The 16,765-nt window shown below is 36.6% G+C and overlaps 1 protein-coding gene across 3 annotated transcripts in view; it reads left to right on the forward strand.

The window, feature by feature from the left end:
- The window catches only part of GPC5 (glypican 5), a 597,183-nt gene that overhangs the window by 105,097 nt on the left and 475,321 nt on the right, over nt 1-16,765 (forward strand). For 2 of the 3 annotated variants that reach the window (XM_059466144.1, XM_059466145.1), the window contains exons 4-5: nt 6,220-6,353; nt 10,666-10,791. In XM_059466144.1, coding sequence (XP_059322127.1) covers nt 6,220-6,353; nt 10,666-10,791 — 260 coding nt within the window. The remainder of the gene's footprint in view (nt 1-6,219; nt 6,354-10,665; nt 10,792-16,765) is intronic. The other variant, XM_059466146.1, reaches the window with a different exon arrangement.

Genomic DNA, 16,765 nt, shown 5'->3' on the forward strand with positions numbered 1-16,765 from the left:
ATCACAGAAAATTACTTTGCTTTTATTTCCAACATGTAATCCTTTCATTTTTTTCCCTGAGGAGGCTACCACTGCCTTGCTGGTGGGTGTGCATTCTGTACATCTGCAGTTTACATTTATTTTTCCTCAATACCACCTACCTGGGTGTGAGACAAACTATTGTATTTCACAAGTTTTCTTTGAATTGGATTTGTCCTTTTTGAGCTTGAAACCACTTCCAAATCTATCTTTCTTGAAAAATTATAGCTGCACATTATTGTGTATCACCTGAAATTTCAATTTCAATTTTGAATAAAATTTCTTGGAAAATATCATTAGCTGGCAAGTCTATTTGAGATTTGTCTTACCGGAGATTCTAAATTGTTTAGTAATTTTAGCAGGTATTATTCTACGTGTCTAATTCTCTAGGCTTTTGTTCACAATGTTTTCCTCCTCACTTGTCATGGACTTCTCCTGCAAATTCTGTAAAATGCTTAAGCGTAGGTATGAATTTTGTAATTTCCCAATGTAACTCCAGAACTTGCTTATTTTCCTGTGTCTGAGACGTAGTGTTACAGTCAAGTAGTCACCGAATAAGAAGACAAAATTTGAAAAGAAAGCAAAGAAAATAGTACAGAATTTCTTCATGGTTTTCCTGAGTTGCAAACGTGGTATTTCACCAGTCTCTCATGACATTAATGGTTTCATATTAACATTTTTGCTGTTCTGAAGGAAAAGCAGGTGTTTATTACCTCATGCTTGCTCTCTTGTTTTCAAAACCTTGGATTTTGTCTCAGTTGGGAATACTTTAATCTCCCGTGCCATGTGCACCTTCTCATATATCAAAATGCATTTTTCTTTGAAACAGAAGTTTGAGCTTAAATGAGCAACTGTTACAAGCAAAAAAAAAAAAAAAAAAAAAAAAACCAAAAAGGCAAACAACCCTAAAACTTCCCAAACTAACAGAAGGCTGCTGAAGTGCTTGGGAACACTGAAATACTGATGCTCCCTCTTGTGGTTTAGTTGAAATGAAACAAACCAGGGAAACTATAACAGTTTAATGCATTATTTTCCTTGATCAAAATCTTTGGTATTTTTGATTAGTAATCTGGTGCTGGAAATCCTGGCAACTCATCAAGAATCTATTTCTAGAAGAAAGGATTCGTTTTGTATTTGTAGAACAGAAAATAAAATTTTATTTTGGGGTTGTTAGATTTCAGCTGTCCATTTGCTCACGAGTGTTTGAGGGGATTTAACTGTAAGGAATATGGCAAGTTTCTGATCTGACAGTTAGAATTGAAAACCCCCAGACTAATCACTAGCTAAAGCATGCATTAAATAAAATCAGATCATGGCATAGCTAGTCACTTAGACTGTGCTGTGCATTGAGCAACAGGGGAGAAGACGCCTCTCTGGGTACAAAACCTCTTGGTCTTTTACTCAGATCTGGCTAGGTGTCAGAATCAGGAGTCTGAAAACTGCCCTTTCCTTTATTTAAAGAATTTTTTAAACTCTTTCGTGGTTTTTGGTTTTTTTTTGGTAAATTTTGCAGGCGCTGTAAGTTTTTCATACATGTATGTGTATATCTCTAGGATTTCCTGTAAATGGAGTATGTGTTAGGTGTTCACTAGATTGATCCAGTCTCACAAACCTTCAGGGCATCAGTGTAGCCATGGTCTGTGCAGGCATTTAAAACTTGAGTCTACTGAGACTTGGTAAATCTAGTTTGAAGTGCATCACAGGACAGTGCATTGTTTGCTTCAGTCATTTGATGTAAAATAATTTTGGTAGAAATGCTGAGGTCAGAAGGAACCATTTGTGTAGTGGGAAAAAAGAGCAAAAGGCACAAACCAAAACTGAAATAAAGAATGTGACACATTTCACATATTGAGTGTCTGAACTTAAGAGAACAGTGTCTGACCATTATTGCTATGATGCTCCCATTATTGTGCAGTCCTGTTTAAATACAAAGGTTTATAATGCTCTGGTTTTCCAAACTGTGAGTAATCATAAGTAGGCATTCTAAGGAATCACACCAAGGAAAATCAAACTGCCATAAAGTTCATGTGTGGCACTAATTGCAATTTAACTGCATGGTTATTACAAGAGCTTTTAATTAACTCAGTCATCATACTGTGGCATACAAATTGTGTGTAATAATAGCATGCTGACTATAATGACAATAGGTTTGTCTGAACTGTGAAAATCAGGAGTTTTATAATTTTCAGAGATTTCTTTTTATGCCCTTAAATATTGTGTGGTATTTAAGAACATTTCAAAAAAAAAGAAAAAAAAAAAGAAAAAATCCTAGAAAGCTGCTGAGGCTTTCCTGCTTTAAAATTTTGTGGAAATCTTTAAGTCTCCCTGAAATTCAGTGAGAGGTATCTCACTGAATTATTTTTCTGATGATTTTTCAGTGTCACTTTTCTATTTTCATCCCCTTTGAGGATCATTTTTCACACTCTCTTGTTTTTGAAGCCAAGAAAAATGCTCAGTTTGTGGAAACATTCAGAGGAAATCCCATTTCAGTGGCACTGGAAGATTGTAAGAATAGATTCTGACCTGATATTGCTACAAAATTTATTAGTTCAGTAGGGTAGTGAGAGCATTGCTCTTCTCTCAAAGTTGTGATTCCAGTCTCTCAAGACTGGCAATAATAGCAGTGAATGATTTCTCTATTGGAATGTTAATTTTGCAGTCCAAAGACTAAAAATTAGGAAACAGTGTAGCTAATGAATGTAGCTGAAGTCCTTCAGAAAGCACAAGAAATACGACTAGGTGGTGTTATGGTTGTCATATGTACTTCTTCCTGTAGATATAAAGAAAGCATTAAAAAATAAATATAAAGCAGAAATTATTATGGGAATTGTATTTTTCTGGTTTTTAGACTGTCATCAGCCCTGTACTGGGAAACTGAATACCAGAATGTTTGAGTTATTAATTATTTGGCTCACAGACAGAACAGGCACCTGAAGGCAAGGCAAGAGTACATGACATTTTCATATGCACAAGTTTACTGCAGAAACGAGGTGATGATGAAGACTAGGCTAGTGAGGGAGGCAAAAGTAAATTTGTTATGCACATTAAGTTAATGACATAGAAGTGACAGACACTACTGAACAGTTAAAAAACCCCAGGCTGGGTTCGGCTGGGTGAGCAATATGAGCGTGGTGTAACCAAACACGGAAAGAAGAACCAACACCACACAAAGCCAGTGGTCCCAGAGGTTTAAATATCACAGATATGAGAAAGGTTACAGAGATGCTGACATCACCATTGTAAATGCTGAAGTAGCTCATCCTTCAGAAACTGTGTCTGAATAAGAAGTGACTGATAAAGAGTGAATTTTGTGCTGCTGCCCTCATTAACAGAACTGAGTTCTCAGCAGTATGATTACTGTCATGCTTATCTTTGTGAGAATGGCAGTGGTGTATGTGGTGGTGTGCAAATGCTTTTCATTACAATTTTCAGAATTTTTCAACACCGGGGAAAAATAAGATCTTAAGAAGGCATTTCAGATAATTACTGGTTTTTAATGTTATCTTTATGCATAAAGTTTACCCAAGATTACTTTTTAAGAAAGATTTTGTATTTGAAACTAAGATTTGTATTTACATGTATCAGTGAATGCAAATTTCCTACTGTTGCAAATGCATTTCTTGAGACATTGACTCAAAGAGAACAGAGAAAGGCTGTAAGACAGTATTTTGAAACAACTGTCTATGTAAAGCACGTGTAAAACAAGTATCATCCGTATTCCAGGGCACTATGACTGTAAAGATTATTGATTTTCTTTTTTTTTTTTTTTTTTTATCCAGAGCAAAATATAATGACACTTTACTGTAAATTCAAGAAACAGAGAGCTGTGGATTCTCTTGTTTTCCTAGTGAAGGTGAATGTATATGAGGTTTTTTCAGTTTACTATAGATGGAGCTAATTTATTTATTTTTGTCTTCCTTTTTTTTTCCCTTGACCTGAAGGACTGTTACTCATCTGCTCAGGGGCTGCATTGGCCAGCAGGTCACCTCTACCGTGTTTCTCCTCTCCCCTCAGGCTCTCACCCTGCAGTCAGGCTCTGCGGCTGCCTGGGCAGCAAAGGTGCCTTGTTCAGATGTGCAAGGCACCTGAGACCCATAACACCCTACACACTTGACCCAGGCTTTTCAGGAGACAAAACATCTGGATATGACTCCTTCCCAAACATCTGGATCTCACTCTCACTCTCTGTTAAACCTTATTTTTACTTTTGGTAAGACAAAGAGTAGCTGGAGAGTGTATGGGAACCTGGAACTGAGGCAACTCAAACAATCAGTTGCTTTGTCATAGGAGCTGATCATAAGCATAATGCTCCCTGTGTCACATCAGTGAGCATAAAAGGATATGATAACAGTGAGAAAAATAAAATGATGGAAAAATTTTGTGGCTCTGGTGTATCTCCATTCTATTGGCACAGAGGGGCTGATGTGATAAGCTGCTGCAGAGGCTGGCACTGAAGGAGCAAACTTGCATAAGGATGCATGAAGCACAGAAAAGGTGTAGAGCCTTGCAAGGGGGGGAAATGGGGAGTCCAGTTAAGCTGCTGGAATAAGCTTTAATGTGTTTGAGGAAGAAGTACTGGGAGAAATAGAGCGAGGTAGGTTGAAACTGAATTTGAAGACAAGAAGGAATGTAGTAAGATGCTGTCCAGAGAGACACTGCCTCTGAGAAGAAACATTGAGATGCATGCCTCAAGTGATGTTCAGAGTGTAATCCCTTAAAGGACATCAGTCGTATGTCCAGAGATAATTGTCTTGCAGGTAAATTCAGGCATGTCATTTGAAGGGCATCTAAACTATAACTTGGCTGTCTGCGTTGTGACATGTGAACCACACCCTAAAAGGACCACTCACTTTCAACTTTACCTTCAATTTCAAATCATAAGGGGAACACTAGTTCTTATGTAGCAATAATGCTGATTCTTTCTTCTTTTCACAGACCATAGCAAGTGCATTCAGCAATGTTTCATTATCGCCACATACAACATGCATGCCAACAAACTCATTAAAATTAAATGTGTTTATTCTATTTTAAATTTTAAGTGTATTTCTTAACTAGCTCTATAGGAGTTCTTAGTTGGAAAGATGGTCTGTAAGACTTGCATTTCTCTCTTTAATGCATGATGATAACCTGAAAATGAGATTTATTTGCTGTCTCTGTTCTTACATGTGGGAATATAAAATAGGAAACAATAATCCTTGTTGGGTAGCATACACACTCCTTCCTTCACATGGCAGCATTTTGAATGTGTTTCTGCTTCAAGACTGGATATCTGCCTTAGAGGCCACATTGATCTCCTCTCTCCCTTTTCTCTCTAAAAGTTGACTGCCTAATGACTACCAAGTTTTCGTGTCACATACAGTATTAGTTTTTCACCTGTGACAGCTTATACGAATGCATGCTGTTCAGCCTGCTTAATATATCTTATCAGATGTGATTACAAGCATAACTATTTCTTATTAAATAAATATATGTATATGTCTAATATTGTATTCAATGACTAGGAAGAGTAATGAGCTATGGATGTAATGTCCTGTGTCATACAAAATGCTCAATATCATGTTTTACAAAGAAGAAGATGAGTCTTCATGTGAATTTTTATCTGTTGACAACTAGATCAGAAAGCTGGACATAAAATTCCTTGATATTTTCAGCATCTGCGGTCCAATATCACTAAACTTACATCTTGGGTCACTGCCTTAACATCTTTCAATGTTGTAATGCAAGTTTCTAGCATGCTAACTGTTCACTATATCTTTGTGTAGCTGGTCTGAACATGCCATAATAATTCATCAGCCCTGAAAGAAGGCACAAAGTTCAATGTATATTAAAAATGTGGTTGGGATACATTACAGAAAAAATGGAAATGTGCTGTTGTTCACAACACATCATATTCTCTGAGGATTCTGGTACAGTCTACATAAAAATACACTTCCTTATGGGAAAAAAAGCACCACAATCAATAAAATACATAGTGACTTTCTTACACACTTGGTATCCCTTAAAAAGGAATGCTTTTACTATTTTTTCTACTATGAAAAGACTAATTATGTGTTTGCTGAGTTCATTATGATAATTAATTATGCTTTTTGTAGCTTAGTCTTTCTTTCTTGTTAAAATGTAATGAAACTGAATTGAGAGATACATAAGAATTGTTGCTTACATGTGTTCTTTACTTCTTCTTGTGGCTTTTTTTTCTTTTAGGTGAATAAGATATGTGGTCCTCCTGTAAGGAAGCCTAAACAGTCTCCAGGTTGCTCCTTTGATCAGAACAAAGATAATCAAGTGTTGAAGATGTTCTCCAGAGACAGTGAACAAACACTCACCAACAGAAGAAAGTAAGACATTAGTTTTACAGCCAGAAAGGAAGAATAAAGTAAGCCATTAATTTTACAACAGAGTAGATTATGCTCAATGCTATAACCTGCATTACTAGAGAATAAAGGCTCCAAAGAATGAAACATTTTAGCAACACAGCCTACTCTGTTACATTTTGGAAAGGCTAATTTCATGACTAGATTTTGTTTTCAGAAGTGATGGACATATGACCAGAGTCATTTGGTGTGGTTTAAATTATTTAGGAGGGTGTATAACATTGATTGATTATGCATATTGGCTCTATGTGTAATTTTTAAAACTGCATTTAACTTTACATGTCAGCAGGCATTATTAAATCTGACAAAAAATGACTGTAGCTTTTTACCGCAAACTATTTGTACAAGCTGATAAGACAAAAAATGAATGACTTTTCTCACATATCTTTCTGCTGTAAAAAAACAGACAACTAAGCATTCGGGACTTAGTCTTGAAAGCCTTGTTCAAGCAAGACCTGCTGATTTTATTTTTCTCTGACACTTTTGGTGGTATGTAGTGAATTGAAGTGACTGCAGAGGCGTGGAGATTTCATTTAAACCTGGCTCAGCATTGCAGGGTGAGCTTTGTGTAACTGCATGAGTTAGGTGTTCGAGCTGCCATTACAGTCAGTGGGAAGGAGAAGTCATTTTAGCTGCCCACACATCTGTAAGCATCCAGTGCCACTCAGAGATACCCTGGGGTGTCCCAGCCGATCCTCTCCTGCCCAGAAGCATGCACGTGTCCCATAAGTTGTATCATAGAGTTCAAGCCTGACAGAGCTGAAGAAGTGTTTGGAGCATACTTTCATACTCTCTCACATGGTAGGACTCTTGAGGGTGGTCCTGTGCAGGGCTAAGAGTTGGACTCAAAGATGCATGTGAGTCCCTTCCAAATCAGCAGATTCTGTGATTCTGTGGTGGCTTCCTGCAGATATCTGAGGTAGTTGAAGGAATCTCAAAGGCCAGTCTATATTTAGACAAGTCAGTCAGGTTTTTCATGACCATAATAGCACTCTAAGGCATTAGGAATGTTGCAGGTAAGATTAAAGGCTCCATTATGCAAATAAAGTACAAAGTTAAAATTTAGAAATTTCATTTCTGTCATAGTGTTTGCTAAAACACAGAGAAGTTTTCTTTGTCCTCTTTTTCTTCTCATTTCACTTTGTAGCACAGAAGGAAACAGAAGTGAGAGAATTGCAGGGAATAATTGCTCACTCCTGATGTCTGGAGAAGAAAAGGTGCCTCTGAGCTTCAAAGGCAAACCATTCTTCTCAGTGTAAGGACCTTCAGTTACTAAATAATGAAAAAAACTCCAAAACAATGCAAAATATAAATAGAGGGTTTTACAAACATTGTGGTCACAGAAAGATATGCAAAAGATATGCATAGAAGTTTGCTTTAGCCAGCACAGGTGTTTTTCAGTGAATAACCATTACATGGGTGCATGTTTCTCAGTTACATGCAAGTTCTTGATGTTTTCTGATTGCTGACACTCTGCAAACACAACACCATATTCTAAAATCTCACTTAAACCAGGACTGTTCCAAGTTTCAAAGCAGAACACTGTATTGACCTCAGGGAGATCATCTGAGAGACCTTCAGGAGTGTGAAAGGCAGTGGGCAACACAAAGCAGCATCCTTCCCTTCCCTTCCCTTCCCTTCCCTTCCCTTCCCTTCCCTTCCCTTCCCTTCCCTTCCCTTCCCTTCCCTTCCCTTCCCTTCCCTTCCCTTCCCTTCCCTTCCCTTCCCTTCCCTTCCCTTCCCTTCCCTTCCCTTCCCTTCCCTTCCCTTCCCTTCCCTTCCCTTCCCTTCCCTTCCCGGAAACTTCCCTTCCCTTCCCTTCCCGGAAACTTCCCTTCCCGGAAACTTCCCTTCTCTCTCACCTGTCTGAGATTCTAGAGACACTTCTTCATGGCATGCAAACTGCACCAAAAAGGGGAAGGCAAAGAAATTTTGAAATTCACTAATGCAGATTCCAGTTTAACAGCTTCCTATCTGCCATCATCTGCAGTTGTTACCCCCTGGATCACCTCCTTCCTTATTAGGCACACTCACTTTACATTTCACTTTATATTCCCATAGCAACTGCAAGAACCTCTCGTGGAAGTGACTTCAGCAAGTGCTTGCAGCCTGCTCTTAAGGAAGTGCTCTTCTCTAACTCCACCCTATTTACCTCCTGTGGTACTTCTGTTTTCCAAATGCATGTCCAGAGGAAAGTTTACATTTTAAAGTACATGTTGGACTGCTGCTACCTGAACTTCTCCTGAATTATCTTTACCTACTGGAAGAAGCTGGTACTTTCTGGTACTATTTGGTACAAGAAGAAAAAGAAATTTCTCCTTTCTTTTGATGCCAAAAAATTGTTAGATGAATTTTAAAAAATCTAAGCGAACCCTTCCACAGCAACATACCAACTTGGAAGTATTGTAATGCTTTCTTCTCCAGAACTGTAAACAGCTTCTAGTACAGAGGATGAAATTGTTACAAAAAAAAAAAAAAAAAAAAGAAAAGAAAAAGAAGAATATTTCTGAATAAACAGATAAAAAGTATCTTCAGCTTCCACTGACTGTAATTGCACATTTGTGGTCAGCTGCCTATAATTGCATGCTATCTGGTCTAGAGGATGATCATGTGAAAATTGACATTCATACCATTTGCCCTTCTAACTACTTTGGTCAGGCATTAACAGGGGCTGAAATCAGTTATTACTTCTCTATTAAATTTATCTTTGCCTCAGGACATATTTACTAATAAACCAAATGACCTTTCTGTTAGAATGCAGTTTGTGGCAAGATATTATGACAGCTACATTTATTTATTTTTATTTCTTCTTCAGAAGAAATTCCAACTGTTCACTTTGAGAGGACTCTCTAAACACTATTTTTCAGCCATAATGTAAACATAAAGCATAGACAAAATCAAAATCAATCCACTCAATGGCATTTGGAGGGAAAATGCAAAGCCACTGTGCACACTGGATTCAATTTTGTGTGTGGAGAAATAAAAGATATGATTATTCATGGCTGGGAGAGTGTGGATGAATCATATTTAAAACCTAATGCACATAGGCAATTATATGTTGCATAGTCAAAATTGACCCTACATGGGATTTTTCAGAACTGCAGTTTTAGAATTAGTAGGGCACTCACATCACATTTAATAGACATAGTTAATCAAAACCACTGTAGTTGGTGTAAAATATTTGCCCTATTACATGAAAGAATGTATGGCTTTTTAGATGATGGACTGTATAAATCACTGATGTTTTATCTGTTTTAATTTGAAGTAAATAATACTGAATCAATTCCCTATAGCATATGGTCCTGTGGTAACTAAATATAGGGAAATGTATATGCTATTTCTGGCATTTTTTTCACAGCTCCAGACACTATAAAGGGAGTTAGCATAAAGTGGAGCTTGCTGGGTTACAGAGCAATGAGTGCAGCATTTGGTGGGGCTTTTCTGTGTGCCTGCAGGTCATAGATAACTCAGTAATGTGTCATGTTCCATTTCAGAATGAATAAGTATTTTAATTTTTCCCAGTAGGAAAGGGTCTCCCAGGAAGAGATTTGCAATTCATAAACAAACAATTTGTATTAAATACCACAATTCTGTTAAGAACATTCCAACTAAAAAGTAATTCATTTGTTTTGAATTAAGTACAAAACCTTATCACTACCTCTGGGCATCTTTAAAATTATTTAAAATTACAATACATCATTTATAACCTGCCAGCACAGCACATGGTAGAACTGATACAATTCTTCAGATGGTTATTTAAATCTTTACTAAATACTGAACTCCAACATCTTAAACCCATTTTACCTAAATCTTGAGTTGCTGCATGACTTTAAAATTGTGTAGTATTTGTAAAGATAAGTAGGGGACTTTTTGTCAGCACTTTTTGGAAAGCAGGAGACTTATTATCTGCACCTATTCTTTTATTTGCCATGCGGTTTTTTTGGAACGTTTTTTCATCTGTTTGTCCAACTATAGCATTGCAAACTGCATCACTACAATGCAAGAAAATTTCAGGTTGAAAGAAATAGTTCCTGTTCCAGAGCATATGTAAAGTAGGGTTTTTAATTTGACCAGTGGGAATATCAACTTTTCAAACTAATGAAGTGTATGTAAAAGAATCAAACTCATCTATTGACAGATCGATTTAAAACACCGCCGGAACCAGTGGAGAGTAATGGAATGAGGACATTCCTTATGTTTTAGAGGTGCACAGCAGCGGGGCAGCTCGGTGCTGTTGGTTGGCAGTGACAGTGGTTTCTGGTGTCCCCGTGTGCAGGGAGTTCATCAGGCTCCTGCGGCCGTACAGAGCCTTTTACGGCGGCCTGGCGGATCAGCTGTGCGCCAGCGAGCTGGCAGCCGCCGACGGGCTCCCTTGCTGGAATGGAGAAGATCTCGTAGGAAGGTAGCTTTCCGGCTCACTTCTGTCTGTCTGCTGTGCATTGCAAGTCAAGTTCTGCTAAAACAGCTTCTATTCCAGTCAGGTGTGGTGTTTCCTTGTGTCTGTGTCAAAATTAGTTTGAAAATTAAATAAGCGTGGGTTCCCTTCTCTCAGGCTTCGCCTGTACACAGTAAATAAAATCTTCCTGCGTCTCTCTTTGGGAAAAAGAAAAAAAGAATTCCAATGTTCTTCAGACATTTGTCCCTCAAATTTGCAGCACCTAAACACTGGAAAAGAAGCTGGATTGGCATTTACAAAATACAGTTGTACAAAAAGAGTATGGATTTTTGTTTGAGCTTGGTCTTTATAAAATGCTCCTTTTAATGCAGCGTGTGGTCAGAGACTCAAGCTTAAAACCTTCTTTAGCTCTGAAGTATGAAGTAATCTCTTAATATATATTGTTTCCCATGAGAGAACTAAAAGTTAAATGTGAAGATAAAACATTTTAAAAATGAAACATGTATTTTTTATATATGCAGCAGCTTGGGAGACATCATTCAGCAGCAGTGGCAAAGAAGAGATAATAAACTGCTACAGTCCTAGATGTGTATCTCTGGGATTAGTATATTACACAGCTTATAAAACACTAGCATTTTTGGATGGCAGAAAGATTTTCAGAGAGCTGATCTCTGTGTTTTTGTTTTATTGCTTTGATCACCAAAACAAGTATTTCTCTGAGCAGGAAATGCTTCCCTTCCTGATGACAGAGACCAAAATACTGAAAAGTTTGTTGCAGTTATTTGTAGTAAAAACGATTATGTTAATATTGTGTGGATTAGTAGGTAGTATCAAAAGTCATTTCAAAGAAGGCTGTGAGGAGAGTTAGTAAAGCATGAGCTAGCAAATAGAGAGAGCAGTAGGCAATATGCACCTTTAGGTATCTCTAAAAAGTTAGGTGGGAGTTGTCATTTATTAATTGATACATGAGGAACCTTAGTGGCCATCCTTTTATCAAACAGCTACAGGCCCACTTTCCTTTATCTTCTTGGGCAGTCCCATGCTTTGGCAGCACCAAAGTCCTGTGAGTGGTTGACTCCCTTGACAGTCTCACTGGCATCCTTTGTCCAGGGATTTCAACAATCTTCTGAAGAGGCTGTGTTCCTTCTTTAGGTAACTGTATTTGAGATTTAATCTCAATTTTACCTCCTTGATTTTGTTTTTCTGACCATTCTCTGGTTCACTTAAAGTATTCCTATCAAATATTTCAGTAACAGATTTCCTAAGAACAAAGTTCTTCTATCATTACTTGTGGCTGCTTATATACTTACTATTAATACATTAGATATTTTCAAACTCTTTCTTATTTTATCATATGATACTATTATACTGTATCTATTATTATGTTATATGATTATATGTAATTAAACAGTTATGCTAATATATATATATATATAGGCTACATATATGCTTATATATATGCTTTTATATATATATATATATATGTGCATACAATGTTTTTAATATTGGATCCACCCAAAAGATATAATGGATGACAAAAGCACTGTATCTTAAAAGTAAGGAGTAGCACTTTGTTATTATTTTAACGTAAAAATTTCCTTAACTAAAATATTTTATCTTTGTATATATATTAATGCATATATATTTATATTTTTGGTCAATACATGTCAGTGTCAGTTTCCTGAAAGAGCTGAGATGTAGATAGTACAAGTACAGAATGATTGTTAAAACCAGAAGAGCAGAAAACCCTGAGTTGCTCTGGATTATCAAATGGAGCTGAGACCTGCAGATTAGTTCCTACTCAAGACCTCTGATCGTACTCTGAATACATTGTGATGCACAATCTCCTGTTTCAGTATGTTCATGAAGGCACTCAGATCTGTCCTAGACTCAGATCTTCCACTGCTTCATTTTGCCTGCTTATTCAGTCCAAATGCCCTTTGTTCAATTGTATTTGTTTATATTTGTTCTTTTGTAACTGAAGGGGGGAAAGCTTCCCTGCATTTTGAGCAAGACGAGGTATTTTTTTACTGTTAGTATCAGAAGTGATGACCTAGGAAGAAGTGTCTAGTGTCTGCTTTTATAATGGTTGGGATGCATAGCAAGCATTTAAAATATATTCTGCTTAAACATTAGCAAGAGTTTTCTTCTGACAAGGACAAAAATAAGTAGCTTTGTTGTCCAGCATCTACATAAAGAAGGATTTTTAAGAATAGGCAAGGTAGGCACTGAGAAATGATGCAACAAAAGCTGATTTTTCTTAGTGATGTGGAGATAAATTGGATAACTTCTTAAAATCTCCTCTAGCCCTATGATTCTGAAACCAGGATTATCTAAATCCTGTGTTGCTCAACTTCTATTGTCCTGATGCCAGGATACTGTGACATTTTAGAAGTGATAATGACTGAGCAGGCATCATTGTTTTTCTCTCTAAATACTGAAGAACCTGTACACTCACTCTCACTCTCTTTACTCTTTTTTCTCTCCTCATCCTGCCTTCCCACTAATAGAATAATAAATAACAATACTGATGAACTCATCAGTGCATCCCACCAGTGTTTCTGGCACTGATGGGGAAAAGTCTACATTGTTCACATTAGTTAAAAACAAATAGATTTTATCTGTTTTGAGATTCTTCATTCTTTTCCATCTGTTTTTGCCTTCTGTTTCAAAAACATGTGCCATAGCTAGCTGCTGATGACTGAAATTTGGACTTGACACAAGAAAACAATATAATGAGCTATGTATTGCTGGTCTACCAGGACCTGAGGAGATTGCTTAGCCTGCTTGCTGTATCTGTGTTTCAGGCTCCAAGTAGCAAAAAGCCCTGAAGACGGATGAATGAGGGAAAAAAAATCTTTGCAGTTTTTAATTTTCTTTTTTTGTGCATCTTTCTAAAGGGAGCATTTCAAAGGTTTTAACACTGACAATATTGGGTATCAGTTAAATCTTGTAACCTTTGCCTTCTCTAATGCTATCCTAGAGATTATCAAGCCTGGATGGGAAAAGGTCAGAAAATGAAAAATGGTATTATTGAAATGAAAGCTTGCTTAGCAGTTTACATTTCATACACTTCAGCTGTCCCATTTTTGGTTTAAGCCTTCTTCTTTTTTTTTTTTTTTTTTTTTTTTCTAAATCACAATGCCATGGAAATATGGCCCTTGATTCTGCAATTCTAGAAGTTGTTGTGTGTCTAGCATTTCACACAGTACAGGCTCATGCTTTCGTGAGGACCTCAGACCAGAATTCCCACATTCCTGCACTCATGCCTGGCAGGATCAGAAGTGGCCAGGAGCAAGACCACTCTTATGAGATCTTTGTCACTGCAGCATGAGATGAGGCACAAGACATCTCAGAGGAGTCTTCTGCCCCTCCCCTGTCTTACCCAATTGTGTCACTGCAGTGGTCTAGCATGAAATTGAAATTCAAACTTCACTTCCAAAGCCACAGCCAAGTGTTTTGATGATGTACCTGGAATTTAGTGTTATAAGATTCATTAAGCTCAATGGAAAAAGAGGAATTGAAAGTAATAAGTTATGCACTACCAAAGCATGAGTTTGGATTTTCAGTGGCATCTTAGCATTAAACTAAAGTAACAGGAGCTATGTAAATAGACTGAGATTGTTCCACTTCACAAACATAAAGAGGTTTAACTGACATTTATACAGCTTTGGTTGTCCAAAGAGTCTGGCTAGAATGTGAAGAGAGATAAATTAAAAATACACAGAGGAGAGCATAATATATACTGTACATCTCTGGACCAGCAATTTAACTGAAATAAAAATAGATGTGAATGAAAAAAATAGTAATATTTTGTGTGTTGAAGGATTCAGGAGTAGTGGAGATTATTAAAAACAGCTAATCAAGTTTTGAAGGAAGAGTTTCATATAAAGCACATATCTGAAGTATCCAAATTAAGATAAATTAAACAGCATGATTGATTTTAATTGCTGAGCAAATCATTAAAAAGTGATTATAATAAGCATCTCTCATCAAATAAATGCTTAGCTTTAGCACAGCTCTTAGGCTGGGGAAATATTCTCTTTTGGTTCTTAAATATTCTGAAACTACTACAATCCTGTTCCTGTTCTTATCTTACCCAACAAAAGAAGATAAATGATTATATAAGGGAAATTAATAAATTTATTTCCGTTTCCTTCTATTTGAGCTAATCATCACTTTTTAAAACAAGGAAATATGTGAACTGCCATCTAAGGCACCGCTTGACACCTGATGTGCCTAATCTACTTAAAATATAGGAACAGCCTATTAGGGCTCTTACTGCTTTGCCCAATAGGCTGCTGCCAACAAGGACCAGTGACAGATCATAGAGAAAAAACAACTGTAAGCTTGTACTTCCTCAAAACATGCAAATTTGCAAATGCCTGGCCCATAACTGTGAGCATTCAGTCTTCCCATGAACTCAGAAATCTTCACACCACTATCTTTCCTCAGGAGAACCAGAAGTTCTCAAATACCAAAGCACTGGGTCAGTTTAAGAGGGGCTGATGATACATATTTCTGTGTCAACATAGAAAAGACATGAACTGGCATAAGATCCCTTTGTTTATAATAAATTTAGGGTATGTTCCCTATTTTGCTGTGAGTTATAGCAATAAAAGTAATTCCTGCTTTAATATTGGTAATATCTGTTCTTGGTATATGCTTAGATAAATCTCATGTCGCTTCAGGATGGAATGGATTTAACTACATAAAATCAGCAAAGTATGTATTGCATTTGATAACCTCAAAATAAATGTTTTACTTTTCCTTTTGTTTGCTCGAGCAAATATATCATTTTCTGTAGTGTTTGCCTAGAATCATTGCACTTGTTTGTCATGCACAGCAAAGCCTCTAATAGAAGTGTTCTGACAGTGGGTGAATTAATTTCTATTAGGTTGGTAATAATTTACAAATTTTATTGACTTTTAAAGTTAAAAACATGATTAGCACCATGCTAAATAAACTGTAGCATTTATAAAGTCAGAGAAGACTATTCAAAGATAGACATGAGAAAGAACAGTAAGAAAGAATATTCCAAGTTTGAATTATTGCATCATCATGCCTTCATTTTGGAGGGTTTTGGCTTTTCATTTTACACAATCATAGAATAATAAGAAGCACAATTTAATATTAGTGATCTGATGACTCTTAAAAGTTTTCCAGGTGAATTCAGAACTACTTTACTACAATTTATAACATGAAAGAATGGAGGCAATACAAATAAAAATCTATCGTCTCCTTTTTGTATAAGGGTTCGTATTGAAACGAAGGAAAACTCATGCAGGAGACTTTGATGCGTAGTTCTAAAATAAACCTTGCATAGAATAAATAACTGAGTCATAGTAGATTATACTAGACAGAAAGTTTGTGCCTCATTGAAGTTCTTATAAAAGAAATATGCTCTTACTGAATTCAACTTAGATATACAGATTCTCTTTCAAAGAGTAAGTTTAGTGATATTTTACAATTTCACACACTGATACTCTGAAACATTTTATATTTCTAAACCCAAGTTATTTATCACCTCTAGCCATGACAATTTGAACAACTCCCTCAATGAGTTATTTAAACAATATTTTGGATTATGAAATATTGTCTATGGGGTCTTCTTTCAATGTAATGCCCACAGCAGTTTTCTGTAAACTCTCTAACTTTACCACTCCAGAGAGCAATGTAATAATGTTCAGCACTGCAGCATTTACAGGTGTTCCTTTCAACCTTCATATTATTATGTAACCTGTGCTGAAGACTTTTTCTTTTGGCAGCTATAGGTCAGGTTTTTGTTGAGCATCCTGCACTGACTGTGAAAGTGTGCTTTTGAAACTTAGATTGTGCTGAGGGTTTTGCTTTTTACATTTTTACAGATGACATAGATACTCAAGCAGGGTGCCTTTAAAGGTCTGGAAATTGGTTGGGAGATTTATGTGAAAACCACAAATTTTTCTTATGAGCCTAATTGTGAAACTTTGCAGAAAGC

The sequence above is a fragment of the Ammospiza nelsoni genome, chromosome 2 (assembly GCF_027579445.1).
Source record: "Ammospiza nelsoni isolate bAmmNel1 chromosome 2, bAmmNel1.pri, whole genome shotgun sequence".
NCBI lineage: Eukaryota > Metazoa > Chordata > Aves > Passeriformes > Passerellidae > Ammospiza > Ammospiza nelsoni.